Source organism: Gambusia affinis, linkage group LG08 (genome assembly GCF_019740435.1).
Source record: "Gambusia affinis linkage group LG08, SWU_Gaff_1.0, whole genome shotgun sequence".
NCBI lineage: Eukaryota > Metazoa > Chordata > Actinopteri > Cyprinodontiformes > Poeciliidae > Gambusia > Gambusia affinis.
Genome location: NC_057875.1, coordinates 1,954,170 through 1,978,722, shown reverse-complemented (window position 1 = coordinate 1,978,722; position 24,553 = coordinate 1,954,170). Strand labels below are relative to the sequence as shown.

General features: G+C 39.0%; 1 protein-coding gene across 2 annotated transcripts in view; it reads left to right on the top strand.

The window, feature by feature from the left end:
- hipk2 (homeodomain interacting protein kinase 2) overlaps nucleotides 1-24,553 on the top strand; it is a 94,400-nt gene that overhangs the window by 61,492 nt on the left and 8,355 nt on the right. The window contains exons 3-12 of one of the 2 annotated variants that reach the window (XM_044126065.1): nucleotides 792-915; nucleotides 2,050-2,169; nucleotides 4,682-4,768; nucleotides 11,328-11,512; nucleotides 11,601-11,763; nucleotides 14,870-15,095; nucleotides 15,735-15,856; nucleotides 21,010-21,140; nucleotides 22,987-23,169; nucleotides 23,893-24,213. In XM_044126065.1, coding sequence (XP_043982000.1) covers nucleotides 792-915; nucleotides 2,050-2,169; nucleotides 4,682-4,768; nucleotides 11,328-11,512; nucleotides 11,601-11,763; nucleotides 14,870-15,095; nucleotides 15,735-15,856; nucleotides 21,010-21,140; nucleotides 22,987-23,169; nucleotides 23,893-24,213 — 1,662 coding nt within the window. The remainder of the gene's footprint in view (nucleotides 1-791; nucleotides 916-2,049; nucleotides 2,170-4,681; nucleotides 4,769-11,327; nucleotides 11,513-11,600; nucleotides 11,764-14,869; nucleotides 15,096-15,734; nucleotides 15,857-21,009; nucleotides 21,141-22,986; nucleotides 23,170-23,892; nucleotides 24,214-24,553) is intronic. The other variant, XM_044126066.1, reaches the window with a different exon arrangement.

The window sequence follows — 24,553 nt, the reverse complement described above, 5'->3', positions numbered from 1 at the left end:
TAAGCAGAAGACAAACAATTAGTTCTGCTGCTACAACAATTTGCATTATTAGTGGTTTGTTAAGTAATAGTAAATAAAAAATAAATGAACATATTGAATAAATCCCACAATATGTGGTGGTCCTTATTACTGCCTTTTTTAAACAGTGTAGGTCAGCTGAATTTATCTTTGTGGTTTGCGATTTCTCTTCTCTTAAAGGATTTAAAGTTGAGGACTTGTATGAAGGGAAGGTTTTATAATCTCTGTATCTTTGTGCTGGAAGCTGGACCACAACCAAGCTTGTCACTACCAGCATTCCCACAAGTCCAAGCTAAACTGATAAAATTTATTATATTATGAATGATCTATAAGTAGTCTCCTATAAAACTGTCTAAAGCGCATTTCCTGCTAACAGCTCAGCAACTCAGGAAGAAATCTTCCGACGCTGCAGATTAATTTAAATGTTTCTGGACATCCAGGATATGCAGGAATGTGATTTTTATTTCTGGGTGTGTTTTAATCTTTATCAGCTTTGGAAGTGTTAAAATATTTTAACATTGACTCCTCCTACATGTTGACCTCATGACCTCTGTTGACCTCTGCATACGACTCCAGGCTGCTGTCCATCAGCTCAGATGAGCTGCCAAGAAATTGCTCCTCGGAAGATTTTAGCTGATTTATCAAAAGTTATAACGTAGAAGTTGCTTTCATGTACGTTTCATTGGCAGTGAGTTTATGCGTTTTCCACTAAGACGCAGCGTTTTGAATAAAGCCGTCGGATCTCTGACCATGTGTGTTTTGTTCTCCCTCAGGGCTCCAGAGATCATCCTGGGCCTGCCGTTCTGTGAGGCCATAGACATGTGGTCGCTGGGTTGTGTAATAGCTGAGCTGTTTCTGGGATGGCCTCTCTACCCCGGAGCCTCTGAGTATGACCAGGTAACGCATCTTTACTTCATACACGCTGGAATAAAAGATTTCAAGTAAACATGGCTCAGCTCCTTCAGACTAGCCAGCAGCAATTAGCAAACAGCTGGTGGAATTACACATCATACAAGCTACTTCTGGTAAAAATGTTGTTAAAGGGTTAATAGAGGAGCCATGTTGTGATGATTTCCTGAAGGTGGAGTTTCAGAAAAAAATAAGAGTTTTTAAAGAGATAGAGGCCCAATTTCAAAATGTTAAGTTAAGAAGTCAAATTATCTTTATATATCAAATGTGACTTATAAGTCACATTTGATATATAAAGTATTTTACAACTGAAGGTAACATAGTTATTTGATTGGCACTAAGGCAGTGGTGTAAACTTTAGGATAAAAATTTTTAAGTTATCCTATTTAAGTTGAGGCCAGGTAAAAATCGTGTAGACGTTACTCCATTTCTGATCAAGCAAACCTGCAAACTGAAGAGAGTTTTGAACATTTGTACAACTGATTGCAGTGTTGAAAAATAAAATATTCTCTGATGAAGCCATGCTTCTTTAATGTTTGTATTTTAATAAGCAGAATGGTGTTGTTGGAGATGTAGGCAGAAAAGTTCTTTCATGTTCAACAAAATTCATCAAGTTACTTTAGCTTTGTAACTCTTAAATTGGACAACGTAGCTTTACTCGTTTTTATACATTGCAGTTTTTGATTCTTTTGAGGGAAATGGTTTGCACAAATTTAAGTAAACACAACTGATTTTTCTAACTTTTGTTTTTGTTTATGTGCTGCTGTTGGTTCTTAATTAGATAATTCAGATTAAATGCGATAATTCTTGCAGGCTGTTATGGTTGCTGCCATGTTGCTCTTTCCTGCCAGCAGATGTTCTGATCTGACTGATTATATTTTTTTTGACATAATAAGAAAATCTATCATGCATAATTTGCTTTTAAGTCCTTCCTGGCGTTTCCATCATTATCTGTAATTAAATCTGTAAATGTATTTTAAACCTTCAAACAAGCCTCCATCATAAAGCATTTCCCTTTTCTTTTACAGGATCAAATGACCATCTCAGACCTCAAAGTCCTTTCAAAGCATTTGCTTCATTTAGTTTATTTTGTTTGTTTGTTTTTGCATTTCTGTCCTGCAGATTCGGTACATCTCACAGACGCAGGGTCTTCCGGCAGAGTATCTGTTGAGTGCAGGGACGAAGACCACCAGGTTCTTCAACAGAGATCCAGATTCTGCCTATCCCCTCTGGAGACTGAAGGTACAAGACAAAATAAGCAACAAGTTACATTTACTTATGTAACTTTCTGAGTAGTTCCACTACATCGTACTTTTTACTTTTATAAAGTATCTTTACTCTGTTTGGGTAAAATTTCTGGATACTTTATCTGAGTCACTGTGAGTAACTTCACTGAATTAAGGTAAACAAAAACTGAACAGACACACCTACAGTTTAAGTTAAGGTGAAACTCCTTGTTTGTGCACAATGTTAGCTTTTTTAATTTTATTTTCTACCTGTTGAGTCTGCTGTATGATGAAGATCTGGAAGTGTCAAAGGTCAAGTTTTATGTGTCAAGTCAAGTCTTATGATTTGGAAAAGTGCTGCCTAAATCTGCTGTGTCGTAGTCATGATATTTATTTCTAGTATTTTTATTCTCTTTTTAGTTTTTAAAACACCAGAATGTGGACATAACTTTGATTATTCTCGTTTGATTGATGTCATCAGTTTAAATATTAAATCAGATCTTCTGGCCAGTTACTCAGTAGTTGAATTGCCTTTTAACCAAATATCTTTTTACTCTGACTTGAGTGCAACCTTTTGGATAATCTATCCACCTCTGCTAATTTCTATTTATGAAATAAAAAAAAATATATATAATGAAAAATAGAATAAGATAAATATTGCACTAAAACCCCAGAACAAAGTGAATAATTAAGTGGCGGTTTTTATTTATTCCGTTTATCTGTTGCTGCTGTACATGTGAGGCATTGAATCGAGGCTTTTGTTGTGTTCTGACTGTGATGAAGGTAAAATGGATCTGTGTGGGAGCTCTAAGCTCCACTCACTGCCCCTCTGTGCTCCATTTAGGCCACTCAATAAACAACGTCAGCTTCATCTGAACTTCTGGATGCCATACAGACATTTTGCAAATTGAGTTTGTGACTGCAATGAGCTGCAAATATGATCCTTCTCTGCAGCACATAAAGAGGCGTTGTAACAAAAACACAAAAAATCTTACCAATTATTTTTGTCTAGTTCTTCTTTAGTGTATTTTTGTACTTTATCTGCAATTGATCTTTGCTGGCTGAAGGCAATTCACCCATTGAGGACAATAAATTTTTTGTAATGCAATCTAGTTTCTTGTGCAAATATCTTAATAAACCTGTAATAAAACAAGTAACTTTTCAGTAAGGTATATGAGCTTGCTCTAAGTCAATAATTCTTGAGTACTGATGAAAACTTCTGGATCCACTGGCCAAATTTTTCACTTAGGAGAAATGTCTTGTATTACATAAAATAATCTGCCAGTGGAACTAGTAATTTTCATCAGTATTAATGAGTTATTTAACACAAGCTTGCATTTCTTGCTGAAAAGTTATTGTAAGTTAGTTTTTTCCTATTTCAGGTTTATTGGGATGCCAACTCTAGATAATAAACCAAAAATACGTAGCAAGATGTTGTGTTTTTGCAGAGTAAATGTCCTGGTAGTGCAGAAATAACATCCAAAAGCAGGGTTAGGTTCTTAAGCAGCATTTTACACTCATCTTACCTAACCTACATGCACAACACCATATCCAGTGGAAATGTAACCTGAATACATTGATTCCTTGGTGAAGTACAGTGGTGGCAGCATCATCCTGTGGGGATGCTTTCCTTTAAGGTGCAGGGAAGATGATCACACAACATGAGAGGATAGATGGAGGAAGATTCAGGGCAAGACTGGAAGAAATCTTGTTTTAAGTTGCAGATAAAACAGACGAGTTTTTCAGTCGTCTGAAAAAGTCAGATATGCAAGGGTGTGAATACTTTTGCAAGACAATTTTAAGTTCTACTAATATGTGAAGAGAACCTTTTCTAAAGTGATTTAGATGTTTGTGGTACTTCTGTTCCAAAAAAAAAAAACATAAGAACTCCTCCTTTTACAAATTTTTTATTTTTCTATTACATCTGTAAAATTGCAGAACAAACAAACTTAAAATAACTTTCTGATGAACTTCAGGAAGAACGCCTCATATTAAAGTCATCATGACACACTGAGCAGAGCCGCCAAAGCGTTGCAGCTCGTTACGACTGCCCCACATCTGGTTTGTGTGAAATCAAGGCGTCCTTGAAACGTTTCTCTGTCCCTTCCTCTTTGAAGAGCGACGGCTGAGCTTTAACTCGACCTCGCCATGTGTTTCCACCAAACGCCAGCTGTGGCGCGTTGCTGGCTGTAATTAAAAATACTTTGTGTTAAGCCAGGAAATTTCTGCAGTCGGTGTAAATCTGTATCTGTTGGAACGTAATGATGGCGTGTTTATACCTGTCAGGTTTGTGTCTGTCCAGGTGCTCCAGTGTAAATCCAATGTGTCGTCTGCGTATTGTTGCGCCGTTGGTGTGCAGTCTGTTAGCAGGGCATTTGTGTGTTACCCCTGGGTTACTCAGAGGGCAGGATGAGGTCTGCTGCACATCAACAACAAGAGGCTAAAATGAGCCAAATGTAAATAGTATATTTCCAGAGGGAGAAGTTTGATGGTATTTCTACCAAACATCTGCTTCTTGTCTCCTGCAGACTCCGGAAGACCATGAGGCTGAGACGGGGATCAAGTCCAAGGAGGCTCGCAAGTATATCTTCAACTGCTTGGATGATATGGCACAGGTACGCTGTCAACGCAGTGTTGCCAGATTGGACAGGTTCTGTCCATTTGGGCTGCTTTTGAACTTTTGGCTGAAAGAAACACAGTTGGACTGGTTTTTAGGAAATGTTTAGAGGAAAATAGGAAAATAAAAAACAGTTGGCAGAAAAGCACAAAACCTTTGACAAAGAGCTGTGTTTGTGCATTTATTTTATCAGGTAATTTACTTTGAAATTTTTAGAATCAGTTGAAAGTGAAATCATCAATTATTAGTAACTGATTAATTAAGTTGCACTGTGTAGTACAGATGCAAAACATAAATCCCAGTGCAACATCATGATTTAAAAAGACACAGCCAAAAATAACTTTTATTGGGCTGAATTTTTGGAATTAGGCGGGCGTTATGTTGTGTTTGGGCTGGAAACCGTCAGCCAGATCTGGCAACCCATCAGAGCGGGAATCTTCCTTCACAACAAGTCGAACCAGAGAACTATTTCTTTCTTCTGCTCTGCCTCTCACGTCCAACACAAGCAGGTTAAGGTCCAGAGTCGGTTTGATCCATCGCGTCCTGACAATTATCTGTCAAATGTATAAAATCCTTTTAAATATTTACGCTGCTGAGGCCGGATCTCCAGCTGCAGCCGAGTTCAACTGATAAACGGAGTTTTACAGAGCCAAATGAAAGCAGCTGTTTGCTGAAACTCCTGCACGGCTCTCCGCCTGTCTAATAACTAACAGACATTCAAACTGAAAATGTGCTGCGACTGGTTAACAGGCCTTGATGTTAACCTGTCTTTCCTTATTTATGCTGCTGGGTGCGGGCTGTGGCTGTGCCTCATCTGCATTTCATGTAAGCATGTAATAACCAAACCCACTAAATGCTGCTGATATCCTAAACCTCAGGCTTTTGGAGCCAATTTGCACTTAATGGACAAACCACGTATGGTTAGTTCTTCAGAGCATAGCTGGATAGCATTGTGTCAAGTGTAAAGCTCGGCGGAGGGGGTGTTATGATGTGGTTTCAGCCTCTCAGTTTCATTGAAAGAAAATCTATGGGTACAAATTCCAGCCATAAATATTTTGTACTTGTGAATCAAAATGCGTAGTTGTGTGTACCATAGGTGGATGCTGTTAGCACATCTTGTTAGCAACACACCTTGGTTTCTGCTGAGGGAAGAAGAGGCAGTCAGCCATGTTTAGTTTGATGTAGTGATTGAAATGTCTTCTAGAAAACAAACTGTTTTTTTTACAGATTAATGTGATTATTAACTTTGACTTTAAGGGAGTTGGCTACGGTGTTAGCATGAAACAGCAAGTTGAACTAATTGCACAAATGTTTAACAAAAAGTCACATTTCTCCTGTAATGGAAGGTGTTGAATTAAAAAATGTAAAAAAAATTGAAATCATACTAGTTCAGGTGCTAATTAAGGACTCAATATTCAGTAATTAAAGTTAGTAGCTAAAACTAACTGTTCTAATTATGCTAACCATGCTAATCTTGCCAAATGCTAACATATGATGCTAAAGAGAGAAAAATGCTAACTCTGTTATTTTGTTTTGTTTAGTAAATGTAAAAAATCTAATTTATTCTTGTCATAGATCATGTTGGATTAGGAAATATTAAAAATGTTTTAAATAATTCCCATTGAGTAACTAATTCTACACTGAATACCATCAGTTAGTAGTTCAGACTGACTTAGTTAGTTACTCCAATATGTTGATATTACTCAGTGCTAATGGCATTGAGTAATATTGTTTTGTTTTCTAAATAAATTACATCTAATTTTTCTTGTAGACCAATTTGGAGTAGGAAATATTAAAATTAAAATAATTGGTTCCACACTGAAAGCCCTTAAAGATGGTAGGTAACAATCATGCTAATCTTGCTAGCATGCTGAAGGCATAAAATAAAAAATCTGTTTACATTTCATCTGCAAAGACAAAACTACCATACAAGTTTTTACCAAGATATGGAAGCTGGGTTTAAGTTGATAATAACTTGATATTGATGAAAAAGTCCTGGTTCTACTGGCAAATTATTTCACTTATAACATTGAAAAAATGTCTTGTTATAAGTGAAATAATGTGAAATAGTGGAATTTGTCACATTATTATTGACTTTTAAAAACTAATATACCTTCCAAAAAGTTACTTGTAAATTAGTTTTGTCTTATTTCAAGTGTAGCAAAATATTTGCACAAGAAATGAAACAAAAATATATATTTTGCTTTTGCAGTGTAGGGTTGGGAGATTCCACTATCATGTTCCCATGACGGATCAGAACCTGAGTGATGTTTACCTGTGGACATATCACCCTTACCTGATTCTGCTGGTAGATAATGGGTTCAGTGATGATTAATGTGGCTCAAATGTCATCGTCACGTTCCGTGGTTGAGCTCCTGATAATCGTTTCCAAGATAAAAAGGTTTGGGCAGGTGGATTTCCTCTGTTGGTGGATGTTCATCTTGATTACATCCAGACAGCTGCCTCTGGAAAAACCAACCATGCGGACACCCGACACATGTTGCTGCTTAAATGATGGAGACAATTACGGAGGTTCAGTAGTGCCCAGGGCCAGTGTCAGGCCGGTCTGGAATAACACGGTCAGCTGGGACGAGATGGTATCACTTCCTGGGATTGTTGGGTTTACAGCACCAGGCAAACGGTTTAATGAAGCCAACCTGTGCTGGCATGATATCCCCTGGGTTATCTGTATCTTCAGTGCTTCCAGCTTTGTATCCTGTCTTCCTCTGTTGCAACACCACTCGATTGACCAAAAAAACATGTGCAGGTAAGATTCAGAGCTACTAACATGGGGTAAAAATGGCCTGTTTTACCCCATCTCACTGTCCTGACTGCATAAACATGTCAGCACTGTGGACATCTGTGCCTGCGTTTATAATGGATGATGTAGCTGACGGCCCTGCAAGGCCGAGGGGCGGGGAGCCAGGAAGTGATAATGAACCTCCTGTTAGTCGTGGGAAATGTGTGGAGGCTTCAGTCATGAGTATATCTAATTGAAGGGAAATCAGACACCAGCTTACAGTAAATGCAGAACTGCAGGAGGAGTCTAGTCTGGTGGAGAGCGAAGGAAGGCCGGAAATACTGTAAACATCCACCGTAATCTGCAGTCCGTCGGTTTCCTTACTGATAACCGTGACAGGATGGCCAGGGGAGCATCATGGTCTTCATTCTACTGCACCGCCTTGTGAAGGGGCTCATAACCCATTTCATCATATTAAAACCATAAACAGTAATGTATTTTATTGGAATCTTCTTCGGTAATCTCACACAAAATAGCCTGATTGTTTGATGGAAGGAAATCAGATCCACTTTTTTCATTTCTAAATATCCAGAATTGACTTAAAACTAGTTAATCTATTAAAATATGTAATCAGATTAATCACATTCCAGACCTGTGAGTAATAACTATGTGTAACTTCATATGCTTGAAATATAAAACAGCATGTTTCAGAAAATAACATGCGAACCAAACCTCTCCATTTCCTTAGAAATTTATGAAGGTTTAAAAGAATTATTTTGTTTCAAAGTAGAAGGACAATTGACCGTTGCGATAAGTAAGCTTTACTTTGGTTTTATCTTTTTGTTGTTATTGTTTCTAACTTACTGTAATGCTGCATTTTTTCAAAGCAATCGGTCTCTCCTTGTTGACTCTCATCTTTTCACTCGTGTTTGTGGCTAAACGTTGCTGAACGAAGCACAACGCTGTGTAACAGCTGCTTTGAACTGGGTAACCCTGCATGGGCGAGAGGCTTTTAGGTCCAAACAAGGAATACGATTAATCAGCATTAATACGTCTTAATACATGCGATCAATCTAAAAGGTTTATCGCATTCATGTTGACAGCCCAACTTAAAACGTAACCAGAGTGAGTGAGTTGCTAGGTAACCAAAAAAGTGAGGGAGTGAGTTGCTAAGTAACCAAAGAGTGAGAAAGTGCGTTGATGCCACCAACCTAGCTGAGCAGTTTTAGCCTTTTTTCTGCCTACATCTCCCAGAATGCTGTGTGATTCTGGATCAGAGTCCGGTGAAATTATTGAACATTCTATCAGATTATCCAGTGATATTGATCATGTTATATATTGATATTGATTTATTGTCCAGTTCTAATAAAAAGATGGGATTATGTTTCAGCCTCTGTTTCTCCCTGGTTGTGTACAAATGATTTGGGATGATGCTGAAGGCAGGACTGCGTCATGCAGGCCGTGATGTCAGACGCAGCCTGCTGATCCTGTTGCTGAACATCTGATCGCCTTTCCTCCAGAAATGCTCCTCACAGCACACATGGGACTGCCTGTGGTGTTTTGCTGTTTGGGGATTTTGATCAGTTTTAAGGAATTGGAAATGCCTAGCTTCTCTCTTCAGTTAAATCAGTAGATGACAGGAACATTTTCCCCTCCTTTTTTGTTCATTTGTCACTTCTGTTGGACCTGATTGCTCAGATTTCCCCAAAGTCATCTCCCTACAGAGGACATTGTGATTATTTCTCACCTCATTTCGCAGATTATTCCTTTATCGAAGCCAGCGGAGATGACAAACAAAGAGGCACGGCTGCAGAAGCTGAATAGCCTGCATGAAGATAGGGGCTTGAATCAGATTTGCCGTGTTGACTGGCAGCACATCTGATAGACCCTGGAGCAGACCCACAGATAAGCGCTGCGTCTTTATGAAAAACAAGCCTGCTTCCTCCACACAGCAGTCACAATAAACAAGGCTGCCTGTCTGCTGCCTGGTTCTGCTCCCACTGCCTGACAGTCTGCTCAGCGGCTACATCCTGACCTTGTTGCCCTCCGCTTCGTCCCTCACCAGACGCCACGACACTAAAAGTAGCTCAGAATCAGAATTAGTGCCTCACATGCCGAATCAATCTTTGCTTATGTGTGAAGCGCTAAAGCAGAAAGTCGGCTGCCTTGCCAAGTGTTTACCCACAGCCTGGGCCGCAGTGTTTATTACGGCTGAAGCAGCTTGATGTTTCAAGGCAGCTTCCCAGAATTTCCCTCAGAACATATTTACATTAAGATGCTGTGTCAGCTTTTTCAGAGCCGCTCACAAACTGATGTCCTGTGTGAAGCTGACAGCCACTGGCCGTGTTTATTGAGTTCCTCTGTTTTGTTTGTTTTTACGTCTTTGGAGGAGATAAAATTCTCGCTGAGGCCCCGGGACATTTTTCATCTGCTGCTATGAATACCAGTGCAAATGTTTCTAATCCCACTGCAGAACAAGGTTATCACTGAGCTCTGACACGCTCCTTAAATTACCAGACCTTCTGTGTATTATTAGCTTCCTTCTTGGGAAAATGATGTGGTGGAGATTTTTCTGAATCATGCTCTGAGGAAGTGTGCAAACCTGGAGATGCACCGATCACAGATTTTAAAGTTAATTTCTGATGACCAGTCTGGTGAACTTCTGACCTACAAAAGCTGATTTTAACTACTGCCATTGAATTAACGGAAAATTGACAACAAAACTAAGTTCAAATACGGTAAGATTTTTCTCGAAAACAATCTCAAATCAGACAGCTGGCTTTCTCATGATCACCGAAAAACTACAAGTACAGTAAAATCCTCCAGGTTACGGGATTAAGAAATATATAAAACCCAACAGAAAATGATCACAGGATAATTTCTTTACTCCGTTGCAAGACAGATTATACCTCAATATTTTTAAATTTTCCTTTTTGCCTTCCTGTGCCTCAAATCACAAGAAATTCAATGTTTTTCTGTTTCTGGTCAAAAATAAATTACTGTCCAACTTAATATTTAAAGAAATTCTCCGATTTCCTCTCATGCATTATGACGGATGTTTAAATTAGTTTTCTGCTGTGTTTTCTTGTGTTGTTTACTTTTGTCAGTGCTGTAAAGAATGTGTCCAGTTAAAGTACAGCTTTATGCAAATGATGTCACAGTTTACTCAGCTGATTCTCTCTTAAGGAACATTATTCAGTCGCTTCAAACTGTCTTTCGTTGTATCTCTTAAAAACGGTTCTTAGAGTGAAGAAAACTATATTTATGTTTTACATAAATTTGACAACTAATTTAGAAAGTATTATCCAACAGCGCTGCCTTTCTGTCAGAATGAACATTCAGCAAAGAAACTCAAAGTTATACAGGTTCACTGTCAATATTTATCAGTCAGAAAAATTACATGTAACCTTTTTGTACAATCCTAATTAGGCCACGATTATTTATTTGCATGCTTTGCCTCTTTGCTCTTTTAGATTTTGTATATTTAATACAGATTATTTGTACAAAATGCATCACTGTTTACTTTAGTGTAATTTATTGACCCTTATTAAGCCTGGAGCGACTATATCTTTATGTGCAGACCTGAACTTTGTTTAATGCTTTTAAACAGTCAAAAACTCTCCCAATCAGACAAAAGCATTCCATTTCTTTCTCACTGTGAGAGTTTTTCTATGTTTCTCTATGTTATGTATTCTGTTATATGCCATGTCAGATGTTTAGCTTGTACCTCCTCACTTGTCAGTTTGTGTCTCCTGGTTATTAAATAATGCTTAAATGAATAAATCTGAAACAAACCCTGTTTCCTTTCTGCTTCCAGGTGAACATGACATCAGACCTGGAAGGGAGCGACATGCTGGCGGAAAAGGCAGATCGGAGGGAGTTCATCGACCTGTTGACCAAGATGCTGACTATCGACGCTGACAAGAGGATCACCCCCATCGAAACACTCAACCACCCCTTCGTTACCATGTCGCATCTCCTCGATTACCCTCACAGCACCCAGTACGCCCTCCAAACTCCGTTTTATTGCTGTTTGCACCGTTTCTGCTGTTGTGCGCCACGTGCGCTCACTCCCGCTCTGTCTGTGCAGCGTAAAGTCATGCTTCCAAAACATGGAGATCTGCAAGCGTCGCGTCAACATGTACGACACAGTCAACCAGAGCAAAACGCCCTTCATCACCCATGTGGCCCCCAGTACCTCCACCAACCTCACCATGACCTTCAACAACCAGCTGAACACTGTGCACAGCCAGGTGAGAGTCAAAGGAGACACATCACTGAAATGATGAGCTGTGTCCTTATCATGACAACGACTTGCAAAAGTATTCACACCTCTTCCATATTTAAATATTCTGCCACAAATGTTGATGAGTTTTATTGGGATTTTATGTGATAGAACAGGAGTTCCCAAACCTTTCCAAGCCTTGAGCCTCCTAATATCTTAGTACTCTTGAAATAAGACAGAACTAACTTACAGGTAACTTTCAACAAGATATGGGAGCTTGTTTTAAATAATTTCTTTAATATTAAAGTTCCACTGTCAAATTATTTCACTTGTTGTAGGACATTTGACCCAGGTTATAAGTGAAATAATCTGCCATAGGAACCAGTACGTCTTGTCTTCTTATTATTTATTGAGATATTTGTACTGGAAATAGGCTTAAAATACTTGGTAAGATTTTGTGTTTTTGCAGTGTGGGTCTGAATACTTTTGGAGAAGCTGATTTATTGTTCTTTATTTTAAATTTAAATTGTCAAATTTGAAGCTCCACTAGTAATTAGCATATATAAGAGTATTTGTTTGAGAATTACTAAAACAAAAGCCAATTAAAAAGCTATAAACTGTGAATTTTGTAATCAGTAGCTCCTCAGCTTCCCTGCCAGAAATGAGCCGTTTCTGCTCTCATTAGGTCCATTCTTCCTGTTGTCAGTTTATCAGCCTCGCTCTTCGTCTGGGTGTCTGGATATCTGTCTGCCCAGAGTTTCTGTCTGTGGCCCGGTCCAGTGGGATTGTCACAAAGTGCTGATCACAAACACGGCAAGCCGCGCTTCCTGCTTGCCCAGCATCCCTGGGCTTCCAGGGCCTTAAGAATCCCTTCACCAGGCTTCCTCGCGCTCCCGTCCGCGTCTGTCTTCTCTTCTTTCCTCCCGTTTGGCTGAGTTGAGCCTGTGGTGCTTTACTGCTTTGTTCCCCAACAATCTGTGAATCCAAACTGCTGACTTTTGGCTTGTGCAGGAATCTCAAAGCTTCTGGTTACAAGGTTTACCAGATTGTGCACAGCTACAAATCCAACTCTATCGTCTCTGTCGCCACTATATTGAATGAGCTCATATAAGCCACCAAAACATCGTCTTGCTGTGATTTAAATGCGTCAACATTTCCTTCTGCTTGTATTTCCTGCAACTGGCTCTCAGGGCAGCTAAACAGGCTCAAGTTACTGATTTATTTTTCTCAACTCATTTGCAAAACTGGAAAGTGTTTTTGGCTTGTGTTTTGCTCCTTCTGTGCCTGTTTTGATGAATGCCACAGAAAAATATTGATTATGTTTTCCTCTCCTAATGTTCATCACACTCTCTAAAGAGAGCAAATGAAAAATGAAAGCTCTGCTCCTACATACACCTAATGCAAAAAGCTAAATTTAGACGTCGTCTCATGGTACAGCTCCTCATCTGAAAAGGAAAACACATTTCTTTTAAAAGTGTTTGTTTCTCAGAAGATATTCCACACGTCTAATGCTTAAAACACACAGAAGTTACAAAATTTACATAACTATGCAATCACTTCTGACTGGAAATGTATTTCTGTGACGTGTGATTTATTAACTGTTCTACACAGATTGACACTTGTGTGAAAGCTGACGTAGAGTTTTGCTCTAGGCAGATTTTTAAGATCACGTCACATTTTAGTGTGAATAAGAAACATTTCTGCTTCTGTCAGGTTCATGTTAGCACTTTGTCTGAACTTTACAGGAACTCATCATGGACATGAATATCACATTCACTTTGGCTTTTCACTGATGCATTTCAATCAATACTTTTTTCCAGGTGGATTATTATTATTAATCAATATAAAACTCCAGGGATTTTTAAAGTTCATAATTTTGTGCACAAGTTTGAATAAAATTTACATTTGTTTAGAGGTTACTTTCAAATAATCATTTGAATTGTTCAGCATCATGATGCTGCCAACACCAGGCTTGATGCTCTGTAGTTGATTTAAGTTTAAGTCAAATAATAGTTCTTCTTTATTACATCCACACTTTGCAATGTGCAACTATTCCTGGCAGCAAAACAGTCCCTCAGCATGATGCTGCCACCAGCACATTTCTCTGGGTTTGAAAGTTATGATCTTCTTTGATCATGAATGAAAGAATCTGGCTAAATTTTTTTCACTCTAATGCATAATTCGGAAAGTTATTAAAATTTTCAGCAAAAAATATAAAATATTGTTTAAGTGTCTTCTAACTCTCACCTGCAGGTGGCAGTATTTTTTACTTGAATCAAGTAAGCGTAAATATTGCAAAATTAGTTAGCAGCACCGCAAAAGCAGTGATTTAGATTTTTAAAAATGTGTGTGTTGTTACTAATTTTACAATATTAGTTAGTAATATTGGAAATATTTGCCAAATATTTCAAAATTTGTCAGTAGCAACACACAATCAGTGATTTTCACTGTATAAAAAATCACAGATTTTGTAAAAAAAAAAAAAAAAAAATCTGTGTTCCAGGCAATTATGTTGAATGAATATTGATGCACTAAATTGCCCTTTATTTTGCTGCAATTGGAGACTTTGAATGAAAGCATGTAGGCATTTGATCCTTTGTGCATCATTTTGCACTTGTGTGAGTTATTTGAAATATTTGAAGTTAAATATCTTTTATTGGGGATGTAAACAAATACACAATACATTAAACACATGCAACTGATTCTTTCTTTTAAAATTCATTATAATTACATATTTTCATCCCCCAACAAAAACAGAATATATGACCAGCACTGTAAATATTGATAAACACCCAGAAGCAATTTATTCAAGTAAAAACCGATACTGTGGTAAACAGCTCAAATGATTCAACTGCATTTGCTTTCAGGGGATTTTGTGTCATTGAGTTATTATTCATGCAACCGTGGCATTGATTGCATTTCCACTCACATCCTTTTTCTCCACCTAATTAATCAAATGAGCGGTTTGCATATTTTAAGATTCCTCTGCTCTGCTTGCTCCCAGATTCTTCCTTTGGATTCCATTATTTCAGTCCTGATGTTTCAGTTGTAAGCTGATTCCATCCCACCTCCTTGTCATTCCCATCAGAACCTCCACCCTCATGACTTTTATTTTGGTCCCACCATTCCTTTAGGCCACCAACCTGGCTCCCTCCTCCACCAACAATGCCACCCTTTCCTTTGCCAGTCCTGAGGTCTCCATACTAAACTACCAATCTGCACTCTACCAGCCCTCTGCCGCCTCCATGGCGGCTGTGGCCCAGAGGAGCATGCCGCTGCAGCCGGGGGCGCCGCAGCTCTGCGCCGCTCGGCCCGACCCCTTCCAGCAGGCGCTCATCGTCTGCCCGCCGGGATTCCAAGGTATCCACGTTAACGTTAGCATGGCAAAAATTCAGAATATCACCAAAATTTATTTATTTCAGGTGTTTAAAAAGGAACAAAAAAGCAATGTACCAAAAAAAAAAGCAAAAGAAAACTCTGAATATTTTAGATTCATATGTGAGGGACTGCTGAGTGCAACGGCATTAATACCATCCACTAGGAGAGTGAGCTATGAAAGATCATTACGATTTAAACTGGCAGTTCACAGAGTGCAATAGACAAGCAGAAGTTCAGTGGAAGGAAAAACTGTGTCAAAAGAAAGCTTTTACAAGAAACAGGGATGACTTCAGTCAAGGTGCGAATATCTGATGAGAAAATGAATTAAACGTTTTAATTACTTTAAGCCATAGTTACCAGAATGAACAGAAATAAATGCTTTAATTATCTCACTCTGTGTGATGAATTAATATGAGCTTTACTTTTTGATACAAGAAACCATTTTTTCAATGATAATTTTATTTTCTCTTGATTGACCTGTATGATTTCAGCACACAAAGCAGAAATGTATTGAGCATAAACTTTGAGTTATTTTAACTCTGATCTGAAATGCAGTCACGTTCTGAGCGCCTGTCAGGCTGTTTTTATGACGTTCTTCGCTTGTGTTTTATTCATGAGCAGGTTTGCAGGCATCCCCTTCCAAGCACACCAGTTACTCTGTGAGGATGGAGAACGCGGTTCCCATAGTGACGCAGGCTCCCGGTGCCCAACCTCTGCAGATCCAACCTGGCCTCCTCACACAGGTAGGGGGCACATTCCCACATTTTAACTTTATTTATTTAGTTTTTATTTAATTTTTAAACAGGAAAAGATTAAAAGAAATCCGGCTGGCTCAGTATAATTACTGTTTTACATCAAGTTCCTCTTCTACAGAGCATAAAACACACAGATATGGAACATCACATCCCATTAACAGACACAGAGATTTACCAATTTACAAAATAGTCAAATATTTACACTGAACAGCGATTGTAAAAAAAAAACACACACACATCGAAGAAATGATGCATGATTCTTCTTAAGAAGTGCAAATGTTGAGATTGACTTTATGTGTTTTGGAATATCATTCTATGTTTTAGGATAAACATAGAAAATGATCTTTGGTCATAACAGTTTGTAAAGGCTGGTGGTGACGAGTGTCGTAGTTGATTGAGTTTATGCATCAAAGCAGAAAAACCTCCATAATAAATCAGTTTATTACTGCTGCATAAAACATCATTTCAACAAGTTAAAGCAAATACTATGAAATGAGGCGTTATGAGTTTTTTAGGACTTATTGGGTTCTGAGATTTTATTAGTAGTAAGAGAGCTGACAGATAAACATAGTTAAAAAATACAAACTTATAAATATTACAAAAATCTGTTGTACTCAAAGCAATTCAGGAATGGAATAAATCACATAAAAACAAGATTTTATAATGAAAGGAGCACTGAAATATTATTTTAATTTAATCCTATTTTTAAAAAAATCTGGATTCATGTGTGTAGTTTGTATGTCTGACTAAATTTATATTATAATATGTTACTGTTGAAATAATCTTATGTGTTGCATGAATATTATTTGGGTTTTATCAATTGGACCCCAGGAAGATCAGCTTTCTACTGTGATGGAAACAAATAGGGAGCCTAAAAAATAAACAAATAAACAAAAGTATTATGGCATTAAGATAAGTGTTGGAATCAGAAGATGTTGAATATGATCTAATTTTGAAATAAACAAACATTTTTTGTTTCATCTTAGCGAATAAAGCTTGATAAATTAGCTTCCTGACATTCAGATGCGTTCAGTCTTGGGTTCCTTTTTTCCCATAATCCCTCAGTGGTATCTCTGGTTGGGGGAGGAGAACAGGGCCCCTGCCAGTAGCTGGTTCGTCCTGAGGGCGTTCAGGTCATCGCCCCCTCTGCTCTCACTCCTGACTCTGGAAAGGTCCTGAAGTTTCGGCTGCTCCCGCTGCAGCGACTCCCGCTTGCACAGAAAGACTCCCGGTGACTTCCAGCCCCGCTCCGCGTCTTTCTCCCTATGGAAATTTCCACGCAGGCTTTAAATATCCCTGAGAATCCTGGGAGTTTAAATCATTCCCTTATCTCTAGTTAATCATCCAGTAGGCAGGCATGCGAGGAGCGAAACCGCGTGCGCCCGCCTGTGCACGTGTGTGTGTTTCTACGGTGAGTTAATCTGTCAGATACCAAATGGTGATTAGCTCCATGGCTGCTTCCAAGTCAGGCGCTCCAAATTACAGGCCTCCCAGGATCTCCAGAGGTCAGGGAGAAGCTCGGGTGAGGCAGCAAAAAGTCAGCAACGCTTACAGCAACCAGTTCTACGACGGGTGTTGGGCCTCATTAAGAAAATAAAAAAATTAAGAAAATTACGAGAATAAAGTTGTGATAAAATAATAAAAAAGTCATATGAGAATAAAGTCTTGCTATGACGTTATTCCTGTAGTATCGTAACTATTCATGTAATACTATGACTTTCTTCTCATAAAATTATGATTTTAGTTTCGTATAAGTTACTTCTTTGTAATAATGTGACTTTATTTCCATAATATTGACTTTTGTCTTGTATTTTAAAACTTTATTCTCCTTTTATCTTGATTTTATGCTCATGTGACATTATTCTCATAATATTATGACTTATTCTCTTATGAGTTTATTCTCGTAATGACTTCATTCTCTTAATATTATGATTTTTTCTTGTGTTATTTATTCTCATATTATGACTTTATTCTCATAACATTGTGACTTCATTCTCAAAATATGACTTTTTTCTTTTATTATTCCCACTTTATTCTCATTCTAATTTGACTTTATTCTCACATGGCTTTATTCTTGTATTATTGCAACTTTTTTCCATACAAGTTTATTCTTAGAATTTTATAGCTTTATTCTTGTGAGTATATATTTTTTATTTTTTATGTACTGTGGCCCTGATATTCCATGGTAAGATCAATTTTAATAATGATTAAAATGGAGAAAAAAAAGCCAATCTTATGTTGCAGTAACGTTCTTCCTCCGTGCCCTGCAGGTGTTCCTTGTCACCTCCGTCTGCACACATGTTAAACAAAGACAGGCAGTAGTTAACTGAAGCAGATGGCTTTTACAGGCCAGTGAGCAGAACACCTAATAACTGGGTATGTGGTGAGTGTGTTTATTCCTCTGCAGTGGGAGGTCTGAGCTCGCCTCTTGCTTGTTTACTGTTACCCACGGACTCTTTGCCCACCTTGAGCCAAGTCAAGGTTGGTCTCCAGCACCTGGCTGTGCAGAACGGAGAGAGAGGGAGAGGGAGCAGCGAAGGTCGGGGGTGAGCGGCTCTGAGCCGGGAGGCAGGGAAACCAGCAGGACCTTTATCTAGAGCAGGAATGCAGAAAATGTGGAAACAATTGGGGAGTGAGAGCCGGGGCTTTGAAAGGCCTGAGGTGACAAAGGGTTTCTCCCAGGCAGTCCGGGTCGCGGTGGGAGGCGGTGGGCCGCTGATGGTGATGGTGGGCTCTGAGGAGAAAGAAAACAACCCCTTAACTGGGTTACCATTTCAGGGCAGACGAGCCAGTTACACAACGCAGACGGCGCTTGAGAAAGGCATGCAGAGTGGCAGGAATTTAGATAGAGAGAGCAGGAGATGGGCTGGACGTATTAGAGTCTGTTAACGGGCCGCTGATAAAAGGCCCTGGATGTGGAAAGAACATCTCCAGAATGTTCCATTAGAGATGTCAGTCATTATGACTGAGACAAAGCAGCCATGTTGCACCAACTCCACCCCCAACCTTCAGCTTTGTGCAACCTGCCTCACACACAAAACCAAACCAATCACACGCAAATATTACAGTACAGAAACACCGCCTTAAAGAAGTGTTTTACCTCCTTACAGGGTTTGTCTGTTTCTGAGGTTTTTTTTGTTTTGATCAAATATTTCATATCTTCAAAATCAAACCATGATGAGAATCAGGACCATTAAATCTGCGACATTGGTCTTGAGTCTGGAAAGGTTGGGGTTGAGGTTCTGCTCCAAATGGAAGAGTTAATGGGTTTAATCCATTAAAAATAGATAAATGCATATCACCCAAGAAGTCAGACAAAAGATAACCTGAGTAAATATAAACTGTAGTTTATATTCTATTAATTGACAGTTGGGAGTAGACATCTGGTTGTGCACACTTTAGTACCAAGAGCTAACACCACAGTTTCTGATAACTTGACGTTCTCGTGGAGAGATATTTGTAGTTGGACTTGCAGTCTCAAACTGATAGCTGAACATTCTCCTTCTACACTTTCTTGTAATTGAAAAGAACATGTGAGTCCTTCAAAATCATTCCTCATCAAGCCCCAGACCATCACACTGCCATCACGACTGCTGTGCTTTTTTTTCAAAGCCATTTTTTGTCTTTTTGCCAACTTCTTGGTATCTAACTGGTGCTTTTTCATTAGTTTTTTGAGATGTGAAATAGAACCAAAAATGTGATTAATAAGTGATTTTACAAGATGTTAGTTGGCTTGGATGGATGTTTTTCCCTAAATGAATGAAATCATCATTCTGTATTTACTTAGGATGTCTTAAAGTGAAAGTAGTTGATGATCCAAAACATGTAGCTGTGACCAAAAATCAGAAAAAGTGTTGAAGACATTTCTGCAACACATACTGATGGTGTTGTAAATAGATGCATAAACAATATTAATGGAACAATTCATTAGCCCTGACATTAAAGTGCTAATCAATAGAGCTGCATTAAACTGCTAGGGCTACACACACACACACACACACACCCACACACACACCCCCCCCACACACATGGGCGTGTTCAGACACACATGGCACATCTGCAGGCAGATTACACTCGCTAGGTCTCTGGTTCTGCATAAGAAATTCAAAGAAGGCTCTTTCAGAGCAACCTGAAGAGAGGTAGGAATCTAATTAGAGCGCTGGTTGATTTGACCCACATCACACACATAATCACAGTCAAGCATCACACACTCAGCTGCTCATGTTCGCACCGAGACACACACACACACACACACACACACACACGCCCACGCACACACATACACACACACAGAAACACACACACACACTCAAAGAAAGGATCTGAGGTATCTTTATTAGGTCCGGCCCTGCGCCCCCCTCTTGACGGATGTCTCCCTCAAATTGACAAACTTCATCAGATATTTGCCCTCTAGCTACTCTGGTTTGAGTTTAATGATGCCACTCATGCTGTTTGAAAAGAAACCACCATTTTCTCATGCTACATTATTTAAAATATTTCAACTAACCAACATAAAAAATAAAAAAGGTCAGATTTTTGCTCCTGCCTGTTGCTGTTTGAACACAACACTACACATAATTTTAGACTTCCTTCTTTTGGATTGGAGGAGAGCATCTGTGAACTTAAGTTTTCAGGTTTTGTTCCAGATTTGTTATTGTATTAATGTCAGGACTTTGACTAGGCCGTTCTAGGTTGGAAGCCTATCATCTCAGGGTTTATATTTAGGATGGTGGTCCAGCAGTCCAGCAGCCTCTAACAGGTTTTCCTCTCTGATTGATCTGGATTTATCTCCAGCCATTTTTCCACAGTTTGTTTCTGGCGGTGGCTTAATTAGGCCTTCACTTTATATTCAAACCTGTGTAATATAAATAGGCTGTGTGTATTAAGTAATTAGTCATGTTTTATGTAATGCTAGCATTAGTTTACTGTAAAACATTTTGCATTGCTATGTGTTAGCATTACTTCAAATGCCAGTAAAATACATTGATTTTTTTTAGTTAGTTTAGTAAATTATTTAGGAATTTTTTTTGTTAAAGGAGCACCTTTTCTGCACTTTGTATATAATCTGGCCAGTTTTCAGTTTTCTGTCTTCTTGTCGTGACCTTTAAATGGTTGGTCTGACCCGGGTTCTCTCTCTGCAGCAGGCCTGGCCCAGCGGCACCCAGCAGATCCTGCTGCCTCCAGCATGGCAGCAGCTCACCCACACCTCCGTCCAGCACGCCACCGTCATCCCAGACTCCATGGGCAGCACACAGACTCTCGCCAACTGGAGGTAAACACTTCAGTAGTTTCTGCACAGTTCACCCAGGTGATTGAAATCCCTGAAAATGCTTGAATTACAACGAGGTGTTCTCAAGGTTTGGAAAGTTCTTGATATCAGTGTAAAGTCCTTGAAAATTCTTGGTGTTCAAACTGCAGTGTTTTATAATAAAGTGCTATCTGACATTTAATTAGAAAAAAAAAGTTTGCAAAGCGTTATTTACAGTTGAAACCAGGATTTATTATACATACATAAATAGAGGTGTATAATATGTAACATTTTTTCTCACTGTCTAAAGTTAAATGAGACTAAACTTCCTGTTTTAGGCCAGTTCGAATAACAAAACATTATTTATAGATTTGATAGATTTTTCACTACTTTCTTTGTAAATTGTGTTTAAGCATTTAAGTAACACAATTTGTTTGGATTGTTCCAATTTTCTTCATATAGGTTGTGTGAGGAGGCTTGAAATCATACAATGTTGCTATATTTCAGTTTACTTTGTCCCTGCTATCACAAGACATTATTAATAATAATAATGAATGATATAATGTGTGAATTATTTTTAGTTCATTTGTGTTGTTTTTATTTCCAGTCTGATCCATTAACTCAGGAATCTTTGCGTCTTTAGTAACTTTATCTTGAAATGCGAACATCCTGGAGCATCAGCAGGTTGACCTCAGAGAAATGGAGGATCGAGACGCCATGCAGAGTGCAGCCTGTCACTGAAGTTAATTGATGAATGGGAGGCTAGATCGAAGCGGGACAGAGGGACATATACATACAGATATATAATGTGTATGCATTGGAGGTTGCCAGGGCGATGCATGTTTGGATCCATTTAGGGCTGCCCGTCTGTGGGAAGACAGCCCCCGCCCTGCCACTCCTTCCCCTCCTGTCCAGTCGTAGCTCTGTAGTCCTCAGAGAGAAGATCGGGAAAGTGTCGCACTTCCTCTGCAGAGCTATCGCTCCACAGCTGCTGGTGTCAGCTCCTCTGCCCTCCCTCTTTGCTCTCTCCTATCGTTTTTTTAGCCTCTTCAGAAAAGAGAACCACTGCCACCTACTGGCTTCACTGTGAAATACTTTGTTCCTGTCAATGTTTACTGATTTATATCATTTTGCAGATCTATCTGACACTTTCTCTGCAGATTCTTGACATGCATTTGAATGAAATAAAATATAATTGAAAAAGTAAATGTATTTTATCAAGTCAGTTAAAAATGTTTTAACTTGTATAGCTTTCCTTTGGTAATTTAAATGATTAAGGCTTACAGCTTAAGACAACCAGAAGATGACATTACATCCAATAAAAAATCTGAAATAAAATAAAACAAGGAGTATAAGCCATAGACAATCATTCTTAGAAAGAAGTGTATTATTGGAAAGATTAGTGGAAGGAAAAAGTGTGATAGTCACAGATGTAGCCATGACATGAGCTACAACTGTGAGCTCATCTTGTGAACAAGGCCTCAACATAGCTAATGAGTTAGCTAACGTTAGCGCCAACAATACGCAACAGCAAATCTTTCTTGTTAGCTCTTAATGGTCAATCGATAACCAGAACTTCAACAGATATCAAACTTTACTCAGGTAGAAGCATACAATACAGCCACGTAAATTACCGTTTTAGAATGAATTTATCCAAAAAAATTAATTTGGGGGAGGCCACATGGTAGCACAAAGTGCTAAACTAAAGTGTAGCTCCACTGTTTGTGCATTTGCAGATTAGCAAAAGTGTACCTGGCACTAACAATGTGGAATTAATGTATATATGTTTGTTTCGCTTCTTAAAATGAAATAACTTAACTAATATTCTTGTTGATTGAGATGAATGTGTATCATTTGTGTCATTCTGCAGGAATTCCCATCCTCATGGGAGCCATTATAATCCCATCATGCAGCAGCCAGCCTTGCTGACTGGTCATGTCACACTCCCATCAAACCAGACTCTGAATGTGGGCGTGGCTCATGTCATGAGGCAGTCAACCACCAATAACAACTCCTCTTCCAAAAAGACCAAACAGCACCAGATGTCGACCAGGTATGCAAATTACTGATGAAGACTTTTAGAGGAATTTATAGGGATAAAGAGGTCGTATTATGTAATATCATTTTTTGAACTTTACATCCTGTTATGATGTTAATCCCTCATCAAAAACATACCTGGATTTTTGCCTTGATTTTTTCAGACATGTTTGAGGAATCCTTTAATCTCCATGGCAACCATTCAGCTGTGCAAAACAGCTGGCTGGACCTAGCCCCGCCTTTGAGACGTAGCTCCTCCTCCCTGCTGCAGTTTCCAAGCTTACGAGCTTCTGCCTCATAGAGCAGCCCTATCCCTTGAACTACCCCACATTGCTCCTTCAGACTAGCCAGCAGCAATTAGCAAACTCCTGGTAGAAACAGGGCATCATAGGAGCTACTTCTCAGATCAGTGCTGGTAAAAGTGCAGTTAAAGGGTTGATAGAGGAGCCATGAGGACTTCCTAAAGATAGAGTTTCAGAAAGAGCACAAGTTTTTAAAGAGACAGAGACCCAATTTCAAGGTGTCTTATATTATGAAATGTAATTCAAATTGTGAAATGTAATTTCTTTTAAGTCATATTTGTTCTATACAGCATTTTTAAAACAACTAAAGATAACACTCTTACTTGATTGTTCTATAAAACGGCACTAAATACATCATACTTCCCCTTTAATGCTCCTGAATCTTCAGCATCCGTGGCCTGATCTCTCTCCTCCTCCTCCTCCTCTGTTTTTCCAAGGAACGTGTCGACCTATGAGGTGTCATCCTCCCAGATGGTGCTGTCGCCGCAGCGATCCAAGCGGGTGAAGGAGAACACGCCCCCTCGCTGTGCCGTGCTACAGAACGGGTCGGCGTCCCACTGCCCCCCGGCGCAGGGCTGCGGCGGAGGAGGGTGGGGCGCCAACGTAGCAGAACAGGCTTCAAGCACCACCCGCGACCATCAGCACCAGCACCATGTCCCCAGACAGACCATCATCATCCCCGACACGCCCAGCCCCGCCGTCAGCATCATCACCATCAGCAGCGACTCAGAGGACGACGACCAGAAGCAGAACAACGGGTCCGTTTGGGTTTTTTCCTTCAGCAGGAAACTGCAACATAATTAAGAAAACCGTTTGGATTTTAGTTTTAGGTTGTTGGGTTTTTTTTACAAATTTTGCTGGACTTTAAAATGTCTCAGTGATTATTGTGATAAACAATAATATCACTGTTTTGAGACTATTTTCAAGTAATATGTTGATTATGACCGTCTAAAATACCAATAAACTTTAATTTAGTAAAGAACCCATAACACTGGAATTAGAAGATGTTTAAAATATCCACAATAAGATGCAACAAATAAAAACAAAAATTATAATGAAAATAAAAACCACTCACAAGGAAAACCATAAAAAATGGAT